Source organism: Colossoma macropomum, unplaced genomic scaffold, assembly GCF_904425465.1.
Source record: "Colossoma macropomum unplaced genomic scaffold, Colossoma_macropomum, whole genome shotgun sequence".
In the NCBI taxonomy this organism is placed as follows: domain Eukaryota; kingdom Metazoa; phylum Chordata; class Actinopteri; order Characiformes; family Serrasalmidae; genus Colossoma; species Colossoma macropomum.
Genome location: NW_023494793.1, coordinates 25,635,709 through 25,661,067, shown reverse-complemented (window position 1 = coordinate 25,661,067; position 25,359 = coordinate 25,635,709). Strand labels below are relative to the sequence as shown.

At 36.9% G+C, this 25,359-nt stretch overlaps 1 protein-coding gene across 1 annotated transcript; it reads right to left on the bottom strand.

The window, feature by feature from the left end:
- Positions 1-361: 361 nt before the first annotated feature.
- On the bottom strand, positions 362-25,322 carry LOC118812929 (protein disulfide isomerase Creld1). The gene is made up of 11 exons (XM_036578036.1): positions 25,153-25,322; positions 21,090-21,212; positions 17,309-17,391; positions 13,858-13,968; positions 13,632-13,723; positions 9,967-10,146; positions 9,594-9,689; positions 5,266-5,349; positions 4,463-4,558; positions 3,133-3,273; positions 362-1,436 (listed from the first exon to the last, which is right to left on the bottom strand). The coding sequence occupies exons 2-11, from the start codon at positions 21,204-21,206 to the stop codon at positions 1,216-1,218; spliced, it is 1,221 nt and encodes a 406-aa protein (XP_036433929.1). The 5' UTR covers positions 21,207-21,212; positions 25,153-25,322; the 3' UTR covers positions 362-1,215.
- Positions 25,323-25,359: the final 37 nt, after the last annotated feature.

The following is a 25,359-nucleotide window of genomic DNA, read 5'->3' as shown; positions in this document are numbered from 1 at the left end:
TTCTCTGGTGTCTGTCTACCTTTCTCAGTAAGGGCTTTTTTTTTACAGCTACACATTCTTTCAGACTCATAGTGTTGAGTTGTCTTCCCACGGTGGAAGGATGGACAGAAACATCTGTGATTTTTTTTTTTAGATCTAAAGCAAGAGGGGTGCTTCTTCATCTTTTTCTCAAAGATGAAAGCTTTCAGTGCTGTTTATCTGATGGTGGCAGTTTTGGTGGTCTACCAGGTCGGGGGCACAGTTGCTAGGAGCCCCAATTTCTCTATTTTCTTTTAATCAATTTTGGAAACTTTCATCTGGCCTTACCTTCTTTATGCAAGAGGAAATAAATAACTTGTATTTAATGACTTTTGACTGGAAATTTAATAAATGAAAGGTGATCTGACTTTTGCACAGAACTGTTCATTATGAAAATTCATTTTCAGGACAAAACATACTCTTGTCTTTGCTGGATCAAGCTCTCTATGGGACGGAGGGATCATCTAAAATGAAAAAAAAAAATTAAGTTCTCTTGGTTTTAGGGCAATTCTTTCAGGTTTCTCAACAGCTGTTAAGAAGAGTGGATCAATATTTTTCATTTTTATCCCTACAGTCATTACAATCACACATACAGTCCTTTAATCGCTCTGTCTATAGGTTCACATACACTCATCTGTGCTCTCAGTATGCTCAAAACATATTTTAATCAAGTTAGAATAAAAAAAAAAAACCTAATAAAACAAAGTGTATATGGTCTCTACAAGGAGCTCATTTTGAGCATTTAATCATAAACTATAACTGGAGAAGTGATCAGCTTTATGCTATGCTGCTGTACTTTCTGAAAAGGGTCATGCCTAAGCCAACATACAGCAACATATTCTATTACCTGTCAAGCATCAGTGCAGTCTAAACAGCTTTTCAATATCTTAATCTGGCTCAAATGTATTTAAAAATTCCCTAAGTAAAGTCTCTTACAGTGAGCAGCAGGGAAACAGTACTGTGGAAACAGCATATAAATTAGCATAGTACAATCCATTAGCATAATCCCCACTTACAATGCCTTTGACACAGTAGCACTGCTATAGTCACCCTTCCTCTGCTCATCTTCCACATCCCTGATTGGCTTGCATTCCTTTAGCCACTCCTGTCAACCTCCCACTTCAAGTTTCTGTCTTCTGATAGGCTTGCAGTCCAGTAGCCCCTCCCACGCTCTCGAGTTCCTGAGCAGCTCGTCCATTAACGCCCTTTAAGGAAGCCATCCAGCATGCGGTCGCCTTTCTCTGAGAGCCAGTAGCCGGCCATGGCTGCCACACCCCCGATAAAGATGGCGGTAAAAACCATGTCTCCTTTAGCAGCTAGTGTAGCTAGTGCGCAGATCACCACACCGAAAAACATCTGCTGAAGGACCAGCACCTCATCGTCAGTCATGTCATCGAATAAGCCTTTCTCTGGACCAGCTGCAGAGAGAGATAAAAAACAGTATCTTTGTTAGCATGCAACATAAATGAAATGGTAGAGAAATGTACAGAAATGCTACTGACAAAAATGTATTTATTAGTGCTGTCAAATTATTAAAATCATTGTGATTAATAACAGTATTATGTCTTATTTGTACAAATTTGATCCCAAAGAAAGATATGCCCATTTTAAAATAGAGCTGTACCGATATCACATTTTCCCTTTCCAATACCGATACCTGATCCTTTAGTATTGGCCGATACTGAGTACCGAGACCAATACCTGATATTTATACAATTACATTCTAAAAAATATTTTATTTTGGTAAAATCTATGCTCTGCATCACAAAAAACACTGGCATTTATGTGTTGGATTATATTTATTAGATGCTTAAGAAGACTTATTTTTGTTTATTTACTGTATGTATTTAGTATTTACTATTATATGATCAGTAATAAAAACCATGATTAACAGCTTGAGTAAATGTCAAATTTATTGTGCAAAACAGTTAAAATCAGAGCTGAACAGTAAACAGATAAACCTGTGGCGTTTACACATCAGCACACAGCAGCTTCTCTGGCTCAAAAACAGAACTGAATGTTGTTTCACATACAGATTTCTAAAGCAGTTTGTTTCGTATGTGCGTCCTGTTCACTCGTGCTGTATCTCTAGACCTGGAGTTCCCAAACGATTGTATGTCATATAGTTAGTGGTCCAATTGTAGCCCTCTCAGTCTTGTTCATACAGCTTGTGGATTCTCATTACAGTGGAGGCTCTTGAGGGGAAATGTATCTTGCTATTGCTTTTGTTCATGTGCTGCTTGTTGATTTAGGTCTCCTATAAGCCCTGTATTGCAAGCTATTTGAATGAGAGGACCACAGTTGAGGATTCAGTCATAGCAATATAAAGTGATCAGCAGCTGGGCTTCAGCCTGCACTACAACAAATGATTTAAAGCGTGAAACTAAGAAATTGTGTTAACGTTAAAAAATGAGTGGTGTTAAACATGAATCACGTTAACATGTTAACTTTGACAGCCCAGATATTTATTTATTTCATTTTAACTTGATGGAGCCATGCTTCCTCTTTGCCAGCTACACCACAGCCATCCCTTTGCTTTATTTTATTAAATATTACTAATCACGCAAAACTTTACAGAAAATCTTTTCCGCACCCATTTAGTATGACTAAATGGAGGAAAGACATTTGTCCTGCACTTGAATTTAACATCATGTTTGGCCGGAGGGAGAAACATGAGTGCTGCACCTTAAATTTCTCACCACCCCGGAGGCTTTAAAGTGAACAGTGAGCACATTTATCTCTGGTGTGTTTCTGTAGGCAACTATACCAACACACTCCAACACCTGCCAGCAGTGGAACCCACTATAAAACGTAAAAAACAAAAAACAGGATTTTCCATTTCCATTATTCTGCTTGTTACTTAACCAAATGTGCTTACTAGAGGGCAACAATAACACAAATACCTTAGATTGGATATCTTTTCCAATCAGAGACTATGACTGCACAGTGTTCACAAACATCAGACCAAAATGATGCAACTAACTTTTATTAACATTATGATACAGACTTACTAGCAATCTTTATATATAGTGACATTATTTTGCAAGCTTTCCTTTAAATCTAAGTGCAAGAATGAATAAGTTTAAAACACTTAGGCATATGTGTTTTACTCACAAGGTGGAAGGTTCTCCACACAGATGCTGTCTCTCCGAATGAAACCTTCTGCGCACTCACAGCGGAAAGAACCCTCCTCATTAATGCAGGCCTCATTCAGTCCAGGACATGCTATTGCTTTTTCCTTACACTCATCAACATCTGAAATGGAAAGCAAAAAACTGATCTGAAAGAAGAACCCTGTTAGTTAACCAGGCCTAGAGCATGAAATAATTCATGTTGGTTATCATTTCTTCAACAATTGTTTGGGCTTTGATTTCTCAGTAGTTTTTTACAGACTGTCTTTCACATGTAACACATTTTGGCCTAAATTTATCTCTAATTCAGTTTTTCACCCTACTTTACTCTTCCTTCAAGTTTTATTACTTAACAGTTTTTAATCTGGCATGCAGCAGTCAATCATGTTGTTGGCAGCGAGCCAACATGAGCCTACATGAAAAAAATGCAGTATGATCACCCAGTATAAATATTTTATGTATATAAATTAATTAATAAGCTTGGTAAAGTGGAACATTATTCATATTACAGTCAGACTGATATATATATCAGTCAGCCAATATTGGCATCCCAAGGCTTTAAGAGTACCAGCAAAAACGTTGCTGATAACGTGCAGATAATTTGCATTTTTTTTAGATAAATTTGAAAAAAGAAAAAAAAACACATAGTTAGAATAACAAAAACATGTAAAATGTACCCAACCTGAACCTTTAGCACGAAAATAACTTTATATCAAAAAAGAACTTTTTTTCTATGAAGAGAACTGATGAGAAATAAAGAAAATAATATGTATTTTACACAAACCAAAACTGCAAAGAATTCTGGGTAGCTCCAACCCAGTACCACAATATGTATATTATTTCTGCTGTTTGCTGTAATGTTGCATATTATGTGCACATTTGTTTCACAGGGAGCAACTAACCAACACTGCAATTTATTTTACTAATTTTACCAACACTTCCTATGGTACAAATGTAAATGAAAATCTAAATGTGTATTTGTGTTCTTGTGACATGTGGTTTTCCCTGTCGCCTGCTCTAACCACACAGCTTCCCTCTGGGATTTATAAAGAACTCTACTGATCTAATCAATCAATTAATCTATCTGTGGACCATCAGCAAACAAGGAGCCACTGGCCTGGGGGTTTGCTGTGTGAGAAAAACCAATGACCACATCAAAGAGTGTTGATTTTGGAAGCCTCATGCAAATGGATGGGCTATGAACTGTTTAAATAATAAACACAAGTGTTTACAAACAAGTCCGAGCCACGCACCTGAAATATTTAACTAAAACACACAGCAGGTGAACAAGATACTAGACACGAGACACTCACCGAGACACTTGGCTCCAGTCAGTCTGTACCCTCGAGCACACTTCTTACAGCGAGCAGGACCACTGCCCATACAGCCTACACACGCCTGGTCACAACCTACACACAGAGAGCTGTCAGGTAAATCCTACAAACAATACAGCCTGAGCAACATATCAAGTTTAAAAAGTCTGATCATTTAGAACTGCCAATCATATTTGACAATTCACAGTTGTCAATAATATTAATAATAATAATAGTAATAATCTTTATTTGTAGAGAATTTTTCATAAAGGTAGCAGCTCAAAGTGCTTTAGGGAGATGTAATAAAGTAATAACAGCAATAAGAAAATAAAACTGAACAAATGAAAATAACTGGAGTAATAATGGATAAAAAAATGTTTTCTGTATTTTACAGAAAAGTATTTGCAGAAAGCCAGAATCTCCACATCTAAGATCACGTGTTGGAACATAAACAGACAGATATTCTGTGAGGTGTTTTAAGACCATTCACATCTTTAAAAACTAACAAAAAAACTTTTAAATCTATCCTAAAAGACACAGCCAGCCAGTTTGAACAGGAGTGAATGTCTAAGTTGAGCAGCAATAATAATGATAGTAAACAGAAGACAGTCAGTAAAAATCTGAACTCTAGGTTGGCAGATATTTTCAGTTATTGCAATTTTTAGCTCCTTAAAATCAGCATCAAGGACAAAATTCTCACGTGTCAGGCTGTAAAGCACACTTCTCTTTCAGTAACATAAGAACCTTATTCTTATTCTCATTTATATGTCTCACGCTCAGACACTTCGCGGCGCATTACTCACCCCTGCATTCGTATGAGCCGTCAGTGTTGAAGCAGTAAGTGTTGGACGGACAGCGCGCCAGCTCAGTACCACACTCATCTACATCTGTAATAAAAACAGTGACCGTTAGACAATGACACATAGCTTTTGTAATAACATCCCACTCAGAGATCCTCAGAAACCATGTTCCCCCTCATACTGAACAAAGTAAAACAGCTCTAGCACCTAGAATGGTGCAAACGGTTTGCTTTCAAAAACTGCAAAACAGGATTAATGTTGGTAAGTAGGATGTAACTGGACCTTCTGATGAAGTTCAGGCTTCAATTCAAGTTGGTGAAGGTGCAATATTAGGGCACTGACCACAAACGGCTAACAGCAGATATCACATTAAAACTAAGATTCTTAGCATTTATTTTCTGCCTTGACTTGAGCTTTTTTTTCCTTCAACAAATTCTGTATGTAAAAGCAAAGGTTTACTGCAGTGGATCTTCATATACTTATGATGAAATCACAGTGCACTTTTCTCAGTACATCACAGGTATCATCAGGACGCTGCCCACAGGATGCTGTTGGCTGGATATTTTTGGTTTGTGGACCATTCTCAGTCCAGCAGTGACACTGAGGTGTTCAAAAACTCCAGCAGCACTGCTGTGTCTGATCCACTCAGACCAGTGCAACACACACTAACACACCACCACCACATCAGTTACTGCAGTGCTGACAATGATCCACCACTCAAATAATACCTGCTCTGTGGTGGTCCTGTGGTGGTCCTGACCATTAAAAAAATAGAGTGAAAGGGGACTACAGTCCGTAACTGTACAACTACAAAGGCCCACCTATATGGTGATCATGCAGTTAGAGAGTGAACAGCAGATGATGCCAAATGTCACAAGCAGTAGTTACCCACAATTAACAGTTACACACAGCAAACACTTTACAGTACATAATGATTCTTTTGCTCTGGCTTCATTTTTTCATAATGTACAAACATTTAATCATGTGATGACTGGTCGGTCAATTATTTAGTCTTGTCTACTTTCTAAGTCAAATATGTTTTCATACTTGCATGTAAAATAATGACAACATGGCCTGAATTTGAATTTGGATACAGGGAGTTGAAAAGTGCAGTCAAACGTTTCAGTCCCCTTCCCAGAATTTCATCACACATAATTTACCGGCAGGTTTGTCCTTAAGTACAATTATTCATTTGAGTATTTTGAAAAACACTTGAGCTCACGTCACATATTTGTGAAATAGTTTTCTACAGGTAATTGTTTAATGTTTATGAAGCTTGAGTACCTCAAGCTTTTAGCAATGTGTACTTTCTGCGAAATCACCATCTGAACACCACATTTAAGAAAATGTACAATAATTAATAAGGAATATAATCTTATTAGGATTATGCATCATTCATTTTATTTTGCTTTTGAAAGTAAAGACTCACTGAGCACAATTATAGCCTACATTTCATGAAGCATTCGTTTATTGTAAAGATTTAAATGATCTCTTATTTGAAGGTTGAGTGTATCAGTGTGTAAATAATAAACAGAAATAAATAATTATTACTCAGGCCTACCAGAGTCTATATTTAGCCACCTTATTATTTACAGTTTACAGGCATTTGCCCAAGATGGCATAGATCACCAGCCCAACTGTCACCGCTGTGCTGTGATATACTACAGGTAAATTAAAATGTCGTTCTGGTGACCGTATCTATTCTTTTTCTTGATGAAAGCAGTGAACTTCCAGAACAATTAGAAAGATATTTATCTTGGCACAACAGTTATGGTTAGTGTCACAAATTCCAGTTAAAGCCTAATAACACTGGAAAGGTGCCACTAAGAGGACTTGTAATTAAGAGACGGGATTTTTTTACCTCACAGAAATGGCTCAGAGCCCAAGGCAACATGTATACATTTTCAAACATTCATGCTCAGTGGTTTCCAACGGTTTTTCGAGTGGATTTAATGGTTTTTAAGACATCTACTGCTTACTTTGGCACTTGTCCTATAACAACATAAACAGGTTTCGAGTCATTTTTCCTGTATCGTTTGATTAATATCAGCAAGCTCTGGCTTGCTCATCTCATGCGAAGCAGTCACTGCACAGTGAGTGTAAAATCTCTAACTACCATGCTTAGAACTATGATGCTGATTAAACCTGTCATTTTTGTTCTTAACTGTAACTAATGAACTGCTTCATCGTACAGGTATACGTTAGTAGCGAGCTGTTTGTAATGACAGGTGGTATAAAATGAGAATGTTTCCATAAAGTTTCAGTCTGACAGAAATATGCCATCTGATTCATTAAAACACCATCAAGATCAAGCCCAGGTCAGAAGCTCCATCGGAAGCGAGTGACGGCATGGATGATCTGATAGTGTAAGAGGAGAAACTAGTGAATCTTTACCTCTCCAATCGAACTCTGAAGTGATCAGAGGCCCTCCAATATTATCAAACATTTGAAAGTTTGAGTCCTGTAGTGTGAGAAGGTCAGGGATTTACTCAACGAGTTATTCAAACAACAGCCAATCAGAGAGCTAGAAGAGTGGAGAAACAGGCGAAGAGATATGTGTGCACACTGCATACAGTGGAGAGTGGAGACAGAGGAGCTGTGTGTAAAACACAGGTGAATAAGTGCTGATATCATGTTATAATGTATGGATCCAAACGTCACGGTACTCTCTTTACAATTTCAGCTCAGCTGCCAGTTTGTAGCAAAACATTTCCCCAGCTCACAGTGTGATATCAGCATTTCTCAACCCCGTATTAATCCCCAGTTTGGGTTTTTGCTACGCATAAAAGCATAAACAGGTCCAGTAAGTTTAGTCTTGTGTCATATGATTTCTGAGGAGATCTGGAAGTTTGAGTTATTTGTAGCCCAAACTCGTTGTGTGTTATGCTCTCTTTTTGCCTTGTCTTCTATTGTGAGTGCCCTCATGACAAAAAGACAAGGAAAAAAAAGACAAACTGACGTTAAGTTTTTGATGCTCTCCATTTTAGAAATCTGTTAAGATTTTTAAAGTCGTGTAGTGTCCAACCGGCCTCAAGTATTTCTAGGGGTGCCAACAATTGTGATGCGCAGATTTAAGAAAAATATTTATTTCATGAGAAGATTTAGTTTAAGCTCATTTATTATACAAGCATATTTGCACATCAAAAATCCTACTATAGGAGTTTTTAAAACTTTCATGAATATTTAAATATTCACACATTCAGACTCACTTCTAGTCAGAAGCTGTTATTGGCATTCCTCTACAACTAATGTTCAATTACCATTAAAGAAAAGACAACATATGCAGTATGAACGGCAGCTGTTTGATTTCTGAATCTTATAAAAAAAATACACTACTACGACATTTTCTTCATGCAAAAACTGAAAACTTGACTGTAAAAACCAAAAAGCAGCCATGCATGCATAAAGAGGCAGTTTGTTTTTTGCTTCTCTCGAGCATTATGCCACTAAAATGTTCATGTTCATAATACACTCACGAGACGTATTCCACTCACACAAAATTAAATCTCAATCAATCAACCTTTATTTAATCTCGGAGAACATTGAGGGTGACCCTCATTTACAATGTTGCCGAGTTGATACAGAACAAGGGACTCTCGACTGCAATAACATCAGCAGACGATAAATGACTCAACCTTCTCGGTGAAGTATCTGCTTCTGTTCAAACCCTCGTGGTAGTTTTACAGGAGCTGTTGGTCTTGTGCAGGTAAACTGTTGCGTCAATCTGACCAGGATTTTGACTCCAGCTTACACTCACTTAAGTCCTTACAGTTTAATTATCATAATTTAATATCTTCGTGAAGCATTTAAATGAAAACTAATTTTGAACTTATTAAAATGTTTAGTATTTGCACATATGAGATGTCTTACTTCTGTATTGTGTGTCTTTCTATCTAAGTATCACCACTAACTCTTCTTCCTGGCAGCATTGTAGGTATGTCACTCTGCTAAAAGCCATTACATGTTAATGTAAATTCACCTGTAAAAGGGTTTGTGTGAAAGGCCTGTTAGTGTTCAAAACTTCCTCTACCATAATGACCTACTGTCGTTAATGTTTTGGTGTGTCCAAAACTCAGGTAGGCTATTTTATTTGTAAAACATTATGTGTTCTGCGCTATTTTTACATAAAACATCTGCATTAATGATAAATCTAAAACTTTGGATCACATTGCACATGAATACCAAATTGAAGTGAAATATTCCAGTGTGCAATGGGATCACCAGCCACTGGATCACAGCCTGGGTCTGGTTCTTGTTAAGCCAAAGTTAATTCGTTTTTTTCCTCATTATCTTTAGTGAAATCCATTTCGAGTTTCATCAGCAGGACTCACCCACACACTTGTTGTCATGAAGAATCCAACCTGGCTTGCAGTCCAGACACTTGTAGTTCTGTGGACCGGAACACTTCTTGCAGGAGTGATAACACGCTAAATCCACAAAACAAAAGAACAAGAACTTCCTGAATAAAGATTTATCTCACCCATGGGTATGCATGGTTAATCACATACTCATTAAGCCTTTTGAGGTGCCAATACTCAAATACTGAAATCATTGTTTGAGTATTCAGTACATTGAAGAAAATATGGCATGGGAAAAGACAAGTCACATGTGGCAATAATCTGATGCAGACAGATATTAACATTAGCCAGATGCACATCTCTAGTGGTAAAACAACTGAATAATAGCGCTTCCATATTTGATCACCTGAGCAAGGTGGCTGCGTGCCATTGGAGCTCTTTTCTCTGTAGTATCCATCTGCGCACTCCTGGCAGAGCGGGCCTGAGTATCCTGGGTCACAGACACACTCTCCATCTCCGAGACGTGTTCCCTCTCCTTCACAGCGGCCAAGACCTCCACACACCCCCCCTGGACCCGATGGACACTCTAAAAAAGCAAAAAAAAACCAAAATCACCTTCTGGAAACAATTTTACGTACAAAGACCACTCTTTATTTGTTTCATTTCCAGACAAAATGGCCATCAATTTCTTCATTTGTAGGAGAGACTTGTGAGAAGAACAGAATAGAAAAATGGACTGAGTACATCTGACTCCCAGAAGGAGAAAATGCAACCAACTTCTAAGCCTAAACATTGAAGGTGTGGAAAAACATCCCCGAAGATTTCTTTCAAAAACCGAAAGCATGTCTCCTGAAAAGAATGGAAGCTGTAATAGAGGCAAAGGCTGGACACAATGAATACTGTAACATTTGATATATATAGTTTTTGAGGCTTCTGTGTGATTTTCTGATAAATATACAGACTGTGTGAAGGTTTTAGGCACCTGAGGAAATTTGATTTAAAAAGCTATTCATCTGGTCAGTAAGCATTTATTTGCTTATTCTTTTAAAAAAAGAATAAATACAAATAACATCAATACAGTAAGTAATGATTTTAAGTATGTCAGTTTGTTCGCTTCACCATTTCCAAATCTTTCCTTGTGGCAGCCTAGTATTTACTTGCAGTTATCATCGGACACCTGTTTTATAATACATCTATACTTCATTGTATTAAATTAGGAAAAGTGCTTATTCTTAATACTAATCATCAACGTCTTCATCACAATAATAATCATAATAATTATAGCTGAATGCATGAGTGTTGAAATCAGTCAATACTGAAGGTAATTTATTAGTGTTTACATGACACGCAGTTAAAATAAGAAATATTATCTACAGATGACTGGTACATAGTTTTACTGACAACGATAACAGCTACTTATCTTGGCTACATCAGAAGGGGCTTAGTATAACAGAAAAACAAGTCGTGCCTCTGGGTGTGTGCTCATGCATATGTGCGTGTCACTGTCCCAAATAACCTGTTGCTTTAGGAATCAAAGCCATTTGTTCTCACTTCTTTTTCCCAGCACTTTTCTTCCTGTTCCATATCCCTGATTACTGCTGTTTTTTACCCTGAGAGGTGTTTGTTCCACATTTACATGTTTTGTAGGGAATCAATGGGGATTCCCAGAATAATTAAGTCAGTACACTGATCACCCTATACATGATTCGTTAAGTTAATGAACCGAGCGAAATGTCAGCCCTGGTCATGAGCAGGAAAACATAACCGTGACCTGCATGTTAGTTTTGGAAGGCTTGTGTTGCCTGTTCCATTTTGATCATGCTAACCACAAAAACATGCAACTTTTTCTTTTTTTTCTATATTAAGGTATGGTGTAAAAATATATCCCATAGAATTCTACATGGCACATAACTACACACAGTTTCAGGTTCAAATGCTCTCGACCAATATAAATGAGCACAAAACCAGCAAGATTACATCAGGTGAATTAGCAGTGTTTTAACATATTTACCAAAACTGCTTCAGAATAAAACAAGCTAACATAATTTCATCATATTAGCTTCAGTTGCCTGTTTTCTACAACTGAGAAGGATGTACAAAAAACACATTACTACCTCCAACGCGTAAACCAGCACAGAGAAGAAAAATGTTATTAGTTTGGCACCTTTTTATCTCAAGCTAAGACTGCATATATACATTCTGTATTCTGCTCAGCCCACCCATTATAGAATACTGCATCGCTAGATAAGTAAGTGGTGTATCACAGTTTCTAAGGGCAAGTTAGTATTGTTAGCTGTAAAACAACATGCAAATGTTTCAGTACCCCTGGTTAAATGATATGTTTTGTTGAAGTGAAAATAAATACACATCCTCTACAGAGAACACATATTTAATGCAAAATAACAGTTTTTAGCTGAATTGAACATACTGGGTAAAAACAGTTATCGTACATTTTATATCTTATGTTTTATTTTTTCCAATTCGTTAATCGTTAATAAGCAGATAGTATACTTCAAACAACGAAAGAACTAAAAGTCCAAATACCACAGAATGAATGTGGTAAATATGTTTAAAAACACTCTCAAATTCAACCAATTTCATTCAGTTCTTTTGGCCAAAAAGACACTGCTTTGCTTCAAAATGATATTTCCTCTAAAGTATTGTCCCGTCTTAAGGATCCACAGATTTACTGGCAAATGTCATCTCATGTTCTCACATGTTCATCTTTACAACGACACAGACTGTATTAGTAAAGCTGAAAACATTATAAAGCTTAAAATAACAAAACGTAAAATGCATCCTAATGCACTTAATAATGTGATCCATTATTTGATTTTTGCAGTTATCTGATTATTAAAGTGGTCATGTAAACAACATACTCTAATTTCTCAGATCGGAATAATGCCTAGAAATCTGAAAAATCCAAAAAAGAGCTGAATTTTAGCTCAGTAATCAGATTTTTCTGCACCTGTGTATCCTTAGTCTGATTTTTTTCGTTTTTCTCAGTATGCACATGTGCGAAAATTGACCATGGCACCAGAAAAAGCAAGCAGCATTTGACACAGCTCTGAGATGGCAACAAAACACTTGAGAAGCAATGCTGAAGACAACTACATACTTCACAAAACGAAAGACTGAAATATTCTTCATCTTCTAGACAATGTGTATTCACATGTTCCGCGAAAGTGACTTGATGTTTTAAAAAAAAGGCCATGGCATAACGTTTGAGCTTTACATCACGTTTATGTCGCGCGTTGTTCTGTGAGTTTATTGGTCAGTTGCAAAGTAGAAATCCGATTACTGACTGGCTCATGTAGACCCGGAGTTTCCCCATTATCTGAAGTGCAGATGAACGGATTACTGACAAAATCAGATTTTCTGCAATTATTAGATTATTAAGTGGATGTAAACACGCTCAGAATATTATTTAGAAGAAGACTCCAGCATTTCTTCTCGCTGAACTGTATGTATCTCCCTTTCTGTATCTGTAGAATATAGGCCAGGCTGAAAAAATGCTGCAGTGTTCCTTTAAGACTTTGTGAGTTTCTGTTCTTAAACATTTGAGTTTAAGAAATGTAACACATGAGAAGTGACATTCATATCAGTCAGTAAAGTACTGCTTAATTAACAGTATTGCATGTTACATGTTTTGTCGATTTTCTAAATGAAAATAAATTAACACATCCTTTACAGGGAACAAATTTCTGCACATTTTAATACACCATTACTGTTTATTTGTTGAATTTAACATATCAGAACAAAAAGTGCACATTGTATATTTTAAGTTTTATTTTTTCAATATGTTAAATCCAGCAAACAGAAATGAAAACCAGCAGAAAAATGCCATATTGTGTTAATTTATTTTCACTTAGGAAATAAACAATACATGCAAATTGACTAGGGACATTTAAAATTGTGCATATCACTGTATTCTGGCTCATGATATCAGTTATTGAAATCTTTAGCTCTTTACAACTGGTACTGGTCACATAATTTTCATACTGGCTGTGCCCTATTGTTAACCTGGATGTCTTATCATCGTGAACAGATTGACGTTTTAGTCGTGTGTACCTGCACATTCTGGTCCGAAGCGACCTGGTGGGCAGCACAGCCTGAGTTCTTCAATACACAACCACTCAAACAAGTCAGGAGCCTCCTGCTGCCTAAGAAATACAAATATATATTGTTACGAACTAACACACACACACACACACACACACACCCGCACACACAGACAATATAGCAAATAAATATCAGGCCATGACAAAACTTTTCACACCCAAAGTCACATGCTTACCTGTGGAACCACCAGGTCTCTACCTGGTCCTCTATCTGTTCCAACAGTTTGTTGCAATCAAAATCAGATTTCTCACACGCAGTCTCCACAATCTCCAACAGACGTGTCTCACTGCAAACCAACACACATCAATGGAGAGAACAGAAGAGAAAAAGCTCTCTTCATAAGAGAATAAGACACACAGCCATTGTTTCTCTACTACTGATGAAGGACATTAAAACAGAGCATCACAACAGTTTCTAAAGAGATAAAACTGAAGGCAAGTTTATTTCCATCGCACCTTTTTATACACTGCACTCGTTCAAAGTGCTTTACAAATGAGAAAATACAAAGAATTCTGATTAAAATTAAAAAAAATATGTAGGAGAATAAAAATTAAAACCATGAATAAAAACAAGACATTTAAAAAGAGGAAATAAAACAAAATTTAAATGAGGATAATAAAGTGCCATTACAGGAGAGAAGAGCTTTAAATTGAGCTGAAAGTTGCAACATTTTGAGCCTGCATTTAAAAGTGTCGGGACTCTTCTAATGCTCTCCGTCAAAAGGTTCCATTTAAGAGCAGCAACCTTAGGCCTTTACCTAACTGACTAGCACCTAATGAGAGTTCTGCTCAGCTCATATTGTTGCAGCATATCAAATAAATACACTGGTCCTACACCACTGAGTGATTTATAGACCAGTAATAGTACCTTAACGTCTATTCTGTACCATCCTGGTAGCCAGAGTTAGGATTTAAGAATGTGTTCCCTTCTTTTACTCCCGGTGAGAACTCTAGCAGCTGCATTTCTAACAGCTGAAGCTGTTTGATTGTGAAGGTTTTTAATTTAACATCAGCCTTTAGCTAATCAAGCAATCATCAAGTTTCTATTAATAAAAAAGCAAAGGCATAAAATAAATGTACTGTGTTTTAACACAGTGGGGTTGCCTTGAATATGCAGTGGGGTCTAAAAGTTTGAGACTACTAGTGAAAATGCATGTATTTAGCATTGCTTTCTACTTTAGAACATTTCTTATTGGAAATGATGTTATCAGTATAACAAGTTGAGTGAAAAGTAAAATCCTTAAAATATGTACATGGATTGCAGAATTTCATAGTATTTTTATGTCTCCCTTATGCTTTAGTGAGAGAGTGAATGCAAGTAGATCAAAATTCACCTGACAGTCATCTAAACATGTGCTTCTACTGAAGGAAAAAAATTTAAACAATCTGAATTTTGCCATGGTCCATGTCACAAATTTACTTAAAACTTTCATTTTACTTGTTATAACGTTTCTTTTTTTAATTTTCAAATATTCTAAAACGTTCTGTTGTTTATTAAAAGTAAAAAATACAAATTATTTTTATTGTGGTGACAAGCATTAAAAACAGATTTCTAAAACCGGGATTTTGTAACAAGACAAAACACATCGTGCCTATAAGCTGTGACAGTTTAAAACCAGGATGTACAGATTTTTTTTCTAGGACACAATTTAGGTTTCACTGCAAAGTCAGATAACCACAGCAAATAAGCACGTCAAGTTCCACACACCTGTCTATCTAACAGAAATACATTTTTCTCAGGTATTCGTGACATGGATTTACTTTGAAATGTCATTTTAAGTTAATGAAGACTTGAAAGACAAACAGTCATTTTCATTCTACAAGTGCAGCTTTCGGTTCTATTCTTCAGTTCAAAGAGAGTGGATCCGCAAGATGGACACGAAAGCATGAAAGCACAGCTGGCCCTTTAAATTCTAAAGAAGTGGCTTAGGGCATTATCACACATGTTTATTTACAGACCTGAGGCCATGTTCATGAAGAGTTCGGTACATTAGGTCAAATTACTTGTGATACTTGTGAATCTAATATCTACTGTGGTGACCATGTTTGTATAAGTGAGCAGTGAGCACTACATCACAGCCACTTATGAAAAAAGTCAGGCGAACACAGCGTGTGAACCCATACAGGAACCAATTAACTTGAAAACCAGTGGAGACATAAGATCGGTCCCAATATGACAACCTGGCAGGCAAATCCATAAAAATCTATACGTCTCTTGATCAACCATAGCATAAAAACAGCAGCTACTACAAGTACAGACAACTTCTTTAAAATGTTTACTGGAATTAAACAAAAGCTTGTGTTTATGATTACTGGATTGCTTTCGCATGTGGTTCATAGTTTTTTTGTAAGGTTAGAAAAGATGCACTCACAAAGATCAAAAAAAGATTAAAAGGTTATTTCTGACCCTGTTACAGCCATGGATGTAATGTCACCATGTAAATGTGAACATCGGGTCACCTCAGTTCAGCTGCACTGTAAATGAAGACTGAAGGAACTTCTTGAGGGCTTAATTTGCATATGTGACCCTGAAGGTCCTGCCGGTAAATTCCTGAGAGACATGACTGTCAGTTAAGAGAACGAGTCTGCTGTAAATAGTAGACACACTGTGAATGTTGTCTAGAAGGCAGGGCAACAAAAGAAGTGGATACTGATTCACACCTGTAGATTTTTTTAAAAGCCATTAGAACCTAAAAAAACTTGCCAATGTCTAACAACCAAATAAGAGTTCATTTGGAAAAACGACAATCGCCATCATTTCAAAAGGACAAGCTGACTTTCGTGAGTTATTCTTAACAAACAGCATATTCTAAATCCTAAATACATTTTGCCACAAAAGCCATTTTTGTCCATTGTCAAGGCACTGAAAGTTCATGTTTTACAGCATGAACAAGTAAAGGGCCAGTGCTGTTCTCAAACAAAACCAGATAAATCCGTTCAGCCAATCAGCATGCAGTATTTGGGTCATGTGACGCAACACTGCTGCAAACTGTTTTAGGCAGAATCTCAAATGGATCCCTTCTCCCTACAAAGTGCAGCACATAGGTCTTAAAATAATGGCTATTGCATCTTAACAGAGCACAGTGTGTCTAAGAAAGAACCACTTTGGATTCAGCCATGAGTACACAATTCATACTGGACAAAAAGGGCAATGTTTGGGTGTAAAAGCCAAAATTTCATGACTCACCCAGTGCACTATATAGGAAGCAGTGAGCTATCAGAGATTCAGCCTTAGGATTTTCCGAGGTGTGATCTTATAGAGGTTTAATATTGCCTATTAAAGGGCTGTTGTTTTATTTTATTTTATTTTTTTTTGCTTTATTTCAACCAATGCCATCACAGAAAGCACAAAAAGGACAGACTTAATGGGCTGTTTTTGTTGCAGTTTTCAGCACTTTACCTACTTGTTTTATGTAAAAGAATGTTAAATATTGCACTTAAAAGAAACTTTCATTAGATGGCTTTGTTTGACTCTCAAACATGAAATGACCACTGGAGTTATTTGCTTTGCCAAAAAAAAAAAACAAAATCAATAAAATTTAATTTTGTAGGTTACTTATATGTTGTTGATATTCACACTGTATATAATGTTGTGGATTGTGGTGCTGTTAAAGTTTCACCCCTTACCTGCGAGCATATTTGGCCAGCTTCTCTTCTTCCCAAGCTGTGTTCCCTCCACCAAAATTTTTATTGGCTGTTCGCTCCAGGCCCTAAAACAAACAGCGATTTTATGTGTTACTCCTGTTCTGTTCATGGTGTCTTTATCATAAAAGAAATGTTGGCCCAGCAAAGCAACCTGTAAAATGCCCAAAGGCAACATTACAGCACTGCTGTACAAATACTGTACACTGTTATGCACTGTTTTACATAAAATACATTTTCTAACTTTATTACATGGCATGAATAACAGTTCATTTTAAGAAATCTATAAACACTGTCACATGCGCATGGGCAGAACTTCTTAATTTATAATACATGTCAACCCCAAATTAAAGGTCTCATAACATACATTTCTGTTTTTTTAGCCATTTCCCACGAGTTACATGCACATCATACATGCTGCTGTGCCTCCATCATAAGTGTTTCCCAGACAAGATGATAAAAAATATGTATCATCTGATATCAAAAATAACATCAACTATATCAGTACATTTTACATATAAAATATTAGCCTTTTCTATGTAATTAACATACATTTCTGTGCCCATCATTTTGACAGATCCACACCTTCAGGTGGTCATATATGCAAAGAAAAGAACTGGGTGTTGAAAGTTTTGTTTACAAGTCTTTTGATGAATTTTGTTCTTATAATAAAACTGTTACTGGATTTAATGCTAGACATATAACAATAAACATTATTAACAAAAACACTGATTCACAGACAGCTAATAATAATAATAATCATAATAATAATACTGACTGAGGTTTAGTGGCAAGGTGGTTGTAAAAACCTATGAAAGTAAAACCATTTAAAGTCAATGAAAATCGGATATCAAAGCACACTGTTCCTAAACAAGATGTTTTTCCAAGTGAAACAGGTTATTTGGGTGGGTAATAATAGTGGGCGGGATTTTACTCTTCAGGATTTGATCGAATGGTGAAAAGCGGGCATTCCGGAACGAACAGAATCAAACTCTGACAGTCAGCAGAATCTGTAAGTTTTGCAGAAAATTTGAAGATAAAAAATTATAATGAAAAGATTCTGTCCAAAATTACGTACTTCATTTTCTGTAGTTTCTGGAACATTATTCCTTATTTGTTGAGTGTTTGATGCCAATATTAATGATTTTAATATGCATGTTTTCGCTTTTCTTACATTTTCACCACAAAAGCAAGAGAAAAAGACTTTAGGAAAACTTTAGAAATCAGTGCAAATAATGACAGATATCTGAACTGTTAAAATGAACACAGACAGACATCATAAACAAACTGAAAAGATTCATAAGTGATTATTTTACAACCAATTTAAAAACTGAAGGTGAGAAAGTGAAGTGACAAAAAGAAAGACGGTCACGTGGAGTTGAATGTATGTGCAGCCATTTAGAATCCTTGCATCAGCCAATCAGGATACAGTGTGGGCGGAACTTCAGTCAGTCACGGCGATTTTAAACAAAATACAGAAAAAAACTAATCGATGTAGTCAACTTGCTGTAATATCCAGCTCTAAACATACAGTAAGACAGCGACTGTTATGATTAAAATTCACACACGTCTTTTTGCTTGCCTGTATGAAAAAGACCAAGAACCAATGGTTGTTTAGGAGCTTAGATGTTTGAATGAGTTTCCAGCTCACATCTAGGGGAGACTGGGGACGGTTCCAACATGGGACGGTTGCAACAAGTCTTATTCTTCCGTTCAGAAACACGCTAGAGTGATGACACTCATGCTGCACATGCTCAGCTAGACCCTCCACCCAGAACAGAAGACACTTTCAACATCTGCTACTGCATTTATTGAAAAAAAACTTGTTTTGGTGATATAAAAGTATTTTTTTTTTCATGAGCTGTATTTAAGTTTTTGTATGAATTATTCAAAACTTACTTAGTTTGAATAATTATAATAGTTTGTTGCATAGCACAGTGTCAAATTCTTTCTGTCTCACACTGAAATATAGAGATCGAACAGGATCTGTAACAGCTGCACACTGACTCAAGGTAGTCTTGGGTCGGCAACATGCGGTTCCAGAGCCACACGCAGCTCTTTTACTGCCCTGTTGTGGCTCCACAGCAGAATTAGATTTTAAGGTAAAAATAAAATAATCCTCCTTTGCAGTAAAATAAAGCACTGCTGATCATTCTAACCCAGTTATCACACGCTGGAGTTAATGTATAACTGCTAATTCACCCTTTAACCCTGAAGATTGTCACGCAGACTGAGTCACCATAGCAATGGCAATAATCTCGTCTAGCTAGTAGCCAATGAAACAGCAAAGAGAAAGATTTAAGACAACCATCAATAATTTGGAAACGAATAGGCTTAATCTGCATCTTAATCTTAATCTGCAACAAGAAACTGTCAAACACTAAAATGTTGTGATGCTGAAGTCGAAGTTTCTCATTCGAATTTTCCCGTTCCACCTTAAATGGCGCAGCAGTTACATTCTGGCGCATCAGGCACCATTTAGGGTGGAAGAGGGAAATTCGAACGAGAAGCTGGCGAATGAGATGACTCCATCCTCGTACAAAATCGAACATCAAGAGACATTTCACAAGCAGCTTTTCTACTTTTGAGGAAAAGTTTCCTGCTGGAGATGCGAGAAATGCGACTTTAGCTGAGCTAAATCTTAAAGCAGAGCAAAGTAAGTCTGCATTTTCGTTTATATTTTTAGCTTATACTAGAACATCAATACATACAGAGACTTATTTACAGCCAAGATGGTAAAACAGACATAAAATGTTGTGGCTCCCAAGGTGGTTTCATTTTTGTTGAAAGGACAAAATGGCTCTGCTTAACATTTGGGTTGCCGACACCTGCTCTACGTCCTAGGCATAAACAAACAAAACCCAATAACTTATTTCATAAATACTTCAAAATAAATACCAATTCTATAAAATTATGCTACAAATAAATAATTGTACAATATTCTTGTGAAACAATGCATATTTTCAGAATAATATGCATATTGAAACAAAAAGCAAAAGTTGATTAATGAAATTTAAAGTAGGTTTAACATGTTGCCACTGTCCCTTGATCCGTGCTGCAACTGTCCCCTGTGTTGGAGTCTGTTGCACCATCTGACTTCTTCCATTCAAATAAATATTGTGAATGATAAGTCATATGTAAGCATCTTTAAATAGTATGTGTAATTAGCAGAAAGATGTAAGTTTAATATATTAAAATTTGGTTGGCTTAGTCTAAATACTCTCTGAGTAACAGAAAGGAATGCAAAAAGTGTTGCAACTATCCCCAGTTTCCCTTATCTCCACCCACAAACACACCCAAAACTGACCAGCAACGTAAATCAACGCATTTTTTGACCGATATCAAAATGTCTCATAAACACGGCCGTGAACCTGACACTGCAGTCTAAGGATATCCTAGAATGAACACCAAAACATTTTATACAGGCATGATATGTGCTCGCTGCAACAGCACACAGTGCCCCACCTCCCCTCGAGTGAATTTAACCAGGACAGCTCAACAGCCAAGTTTTAGAACAATAATTTTTAGAACAATCGTATCGTCGTATATCTCAGGTTCGATAAATCCGCTACAAAAGTAGGATATCCAATTAACCTGCATGTGAAAAGTTCAGTTATGTTCATGTCTTGGAGTCTTTGTATGAAAAAAAAATCATTAAACGAACTAAGTTTTTTTGAATATCAGTACATTATGTCTTACTGTCACAGGGAGCTTTTACTGAGCAGTTTCTCAATGAAAACAGCAAGCACAAAAAACATGCACACACCTTGATGAAGTTTTCTGTGAGTTTGCGGCAGGTCTGGCATGGTGCGGTCTGCACGGTTACCAAGGAGAGGACAGAGGACAGCACCAGGGCAGGGAGAAGAGGCCATGACCAGCTCATGACGTCCTAGATCAGAGAAGAGAGAAGGCCATCAATATGCAGCAAACACAGTTGTCATGCATTACAACAAATTTTATTAAGAATTTTCCAAATTCCAAATTTTTCCAAATTTTCCAATTGAGCTCATTCTCAATACAAGGTTGCTTCAGTAATTATTATTTGTGACACTGCCAGTCTTGATCATAGGCAGGGATAAATTATTTAGGTAAAATATCTAACTGTAATTTCTCTGCCCAATATTGTGAATGCAATATAAATTGCTATTATTTTCTATAAAAGAAGTTATTTTGGCCATGATGACAAGCATATCAAACTTTTTCTGGTTAGCAGCCAGCTTTACACTGCACGATTACGGTGGCTGTATACTTTCACCGCATGTCACACTGCATGAGATGCTGAAAAATGTAAAATCTGGACCAACATTTTTGACACTGCCAGAACTTTGTTGTAAGCTATTTTTGCCACAGAGGCTGCCATGAAGCATGTGACATTAAATGTTCAAAGACAATCAATTTTAACTCACGATCAAATAATTATTTCACAATTTGTGATTTTAGTCTGTGACAGTATTAATGTAATGATTACCACACCATGTAAATCCGCCTTGAGGCTTAAACGTTAAATAGAGTGTGTCAGACATCCAGTTGTTGGTGGTTGTGTCGTACACAGCACATGCATGTTTGGTTGCTTCTAAAGGGTCTAACTCATCTACAGGCAGTTCAAAAACTGTGCTATTAGGTTTCATTTAAAACTTGCTAGACAATGTAGTTGACAACATAAGCTATGATAACATTGCTGCTCTTGCGATTTGAACACTGCACTCTTTTAAATTGAGATTTCAATATAAAACCATTCACCTTTTAGCCCTAAACAAAGACCAGCGGTGTTCCTTCATACAGTGGCCCCAAAAATTATTAGGACACTTTAAACAATAGAAACATGTAGTGGAGTTCTTAAGGTTACTTCATAAAACGTTTAACGAAATGACATTCGTTTCAGAGAAAAACACTTCTGGCACACCAAACTAATGGCAGACTTTGTGTGGAGAAAGCCTGGAGAAGAATTCCAACTAGACTGCACTAAAGGTAATGTAAAACACAGAGGTGGAAATACCAGGTCTGAGGCTGTTTTTTACAACGGCTGATGGGATCATGAACTCAGAAGTAGACAAAGGCATTTTGGATCTAAACCTGCAAAAGTAATTTCTGCAAACAATAACAGTCCAAAACACACCAGCCACCATTTGAAAGAATACTTTGCCTAAAGGAAAAATTCTTTGAACAGCCTGTTTAAAATAATTGTCACTGCTTTTGTTTCCACACTATGACCTTTTCAAAAGACCCCACACCGATGATACTTGTGTGGTTTTAGGCACCAAAAACAGTCATAATTAATTTTACATTGTCTGACCTCTCTTTATCCCTTAGAATTGAACAGGCTATTTTTGTTACTGTGCCTTTAAGGCTGACACATGTAAATTACCTCTGTTTGATTGGCTGTTCTGTATTGCGCCTTATTCCAAAACTTCAACATGAATAGGCAGAGCTAAACTACTGAAGGCTAAATAGGCAGACAGACGTAAATGAGTTTCTTTAAGTTATATCACAAAAACAATGACTGCAAAACGGGATGTTTTGCAGCTTAGTTTCCATTTATGGACTGTATGGAACGCAGAGCGAATATTACGGTTGAAATTAACATACTACGTCCAACTCTGTTACTTCAAAAAAGTAAGAAACATTTGGTTTTCTATGTTTTGGGCCCTTTAAGTATGGCATAACTGTCCAAAAACTTTTTGGGGTCACTGTACAAGGCAGGACTTCATTTTAGACATTCATTAACAGATGGTTTTCGCACCTTTCTTTTTGACCAACAGAATCCTGTGTCATTTTTTCTGTTTTAAAGATGTTGTTAACACATAGCCACACTTGTTGCATGTATCAACACCAACCAGAAATATGAAGGTCAAAAAAATAAACTTATTGTTATTATTAGTAGTAATGGTAATAGAGGAATACCAGTTTCTACGTTACATTCTATTTTAATACAAAACAGCTCACAGACTTCTTGAGTAGCTCTCATTAAAAGCCAGTTAAGTAGAATTCCACCATGTTTTCAAAATGTTTGCATAATTCAGTCATTGAGATGTAAAGAAAGTCAGAATGGTTTGATGTGAAGTGGTTCATTGTAGAGAAACTTTTCTTTATAGTGGTGGTGATGGGAACCAGGGGTCATAATGTCTACAACGCAAAATGTAATAATTTTGCTCACTATCCAAAACTACCAGTGAACCTACATATGTCTACTTTTAAATGTAACGTTGACAATGTTAAAATAGTGTTAATACATTTTCCTTGGGGACTATTTGGTCTGACAATGCCCCGCACAAACCCCTCCACCATTAACAGTTAAAAAAACAAAAAACGTTTAGGCCTTACTGAAAAACTATAGTAAAGCAATGTCTCAGACATCAAGCAGCATATTCATAACCATTTTCTGTATTAGTTTTCGGTGAGGGAGCTTTTAGAGACATTAATGAGCAATTTTTTATAGATTTTTCAAAATATCTGTATCATTTAGTGGTTAAGATGTAAACAGTCATTCAGAGTGGTTTGATGTAAAATGGTTCAATTGCAGAGAAACTGACTCAGATTTCTTTACAGTGGTGGTGACAGGAACCGAAAGTCATGACGTCTACAATGCAAATATAGCCATTTTATCTACCTTCCAAAACCTCCAGTCATTCTACAAATATCTTGTGAGTTTTTTGTAACGTCGATTATAATAATAACTTTCTTTGGGGACTATTTTGCCTTAGAACACCCTTAATGTATCCCTCCACCATGAATGGATTAACATAAACTGATTAAAACGTGTTTTAGACCAAAACTTTATCACAAAACTACTGACATTAGGCAGTTTATTCATAACCATTTTGTGTAACAGCTTTCTGTGCAGGAGCTTTTAGAGGTGTTAAACTCCTCAGATGTCTGGTTCCTATCACTACCACTGTGAACAATTCTGACTCTGCAAGTTTCTTTAGTGCAAAGCATTTCACACCAAACCACTCTGAACGATTTTGCTGACATGTTAAACATTTAATTATGTGGAAATTTATTAAATTATTATGTTGGAAAATCAGTGGAGTTCCCCTTTAAACTTTTCAGCTGTCTGGTTCCTATCACCACCACTCTGAACAACTCTGAGACTTTGAGATTCTCTAGAACGGAGCGTTTCAAGCTAAAATCACTCTGAATGCTTTTGTTGACATGTTAACCAATTAATCATGTAGAATTTTTGAAAAATCGGTGGAGTTCCCCTTTAAACTCTTCTCTTCAGCCGTTTGGTTCCTATCACCACCACTGTGTACAATTCTGAGACGGTAAGTTTGTCTAGAATGGCGCATTTCACACCAAACCACTACGAATGACTTCGTTTACATCATATATAGGATTTATTTATACAGAAATGTTGAGAAATCGGTGGAGTTTCCTTTAAAAGGATACGGAGAGCATGTGAAGTGATGCTGGCGTTGGTCTTTTTACAGCTGACTCATATTAACGAAAAACTGTGTTGGTGGTAAATTAACTCATCATTATTTGTTGTTTTTTTAGTGATGAAGGCTGTTGTGCTGTGAGGAAGTGCTGAGGCTCCTGTCGGGCTGCTAGCTTAGCCACTTAACACTGCCAGTTTACCTCACACAGCATCTCACTATACCACACAATAGCAGAACAGCCGACGGGAGACAAGACACGACAAGAGCACAAATAAACACGGCCACGAAAACTGCTGCTATTCATAAACCTGTGCTTGGACCCGTCCCGTTCGTCTTTAATCCATTTATCTAGACCCAATGAGGTAATATGTTTGCAGCAAAGCTAGCGGCTCAGTTAGCGTCGACGGAGGTGCCCCGAACAGCATCCTCACACCATCCTCTCATACTCACGGTACACTTTTTCGTATGGCCAGAGAAGAGGTTTTCGGTCCCTTTCGCCACAAATATTATTGTCACACGCAAATTTCTTTTTCAAACGCAGAATTAACCTTCGTGGCTTGTAAAAAGTGCTTTGTTAGCCGCCGCTAACGCTGTGCCATCTGGATTTCTAGCTCATTCTGTGTGCGCTGCAGCTGTATCATAATAGACCCGCCCACC

Excerpts from the sequence above, each read along its gene's own strand:
- LOC118812929 (XM_036578036.1), bottom strand. The coding sequence starts at position 21,206 with ATGAGCTGGTCATGGCCTCTTCTCCCTGCCCTGGTGCTGTCCTCTGTC. Across the intron at positions 9,690-9,966 it reads CACGCAGCCACCTTGCTCAG|CGTGTTATCACTCCTGCAAG; the intron begins GTGATCAAATAT and ends TTGTGGATTTAG. Across the intron at positions 1,437-3,132 it reads TGTGGAGAACCTTCCACCTT|CTGGTCCAGAGAAAGGCTTA; the intron begins GTGAGTAAAACA and ends CTCTCTCTGCAG.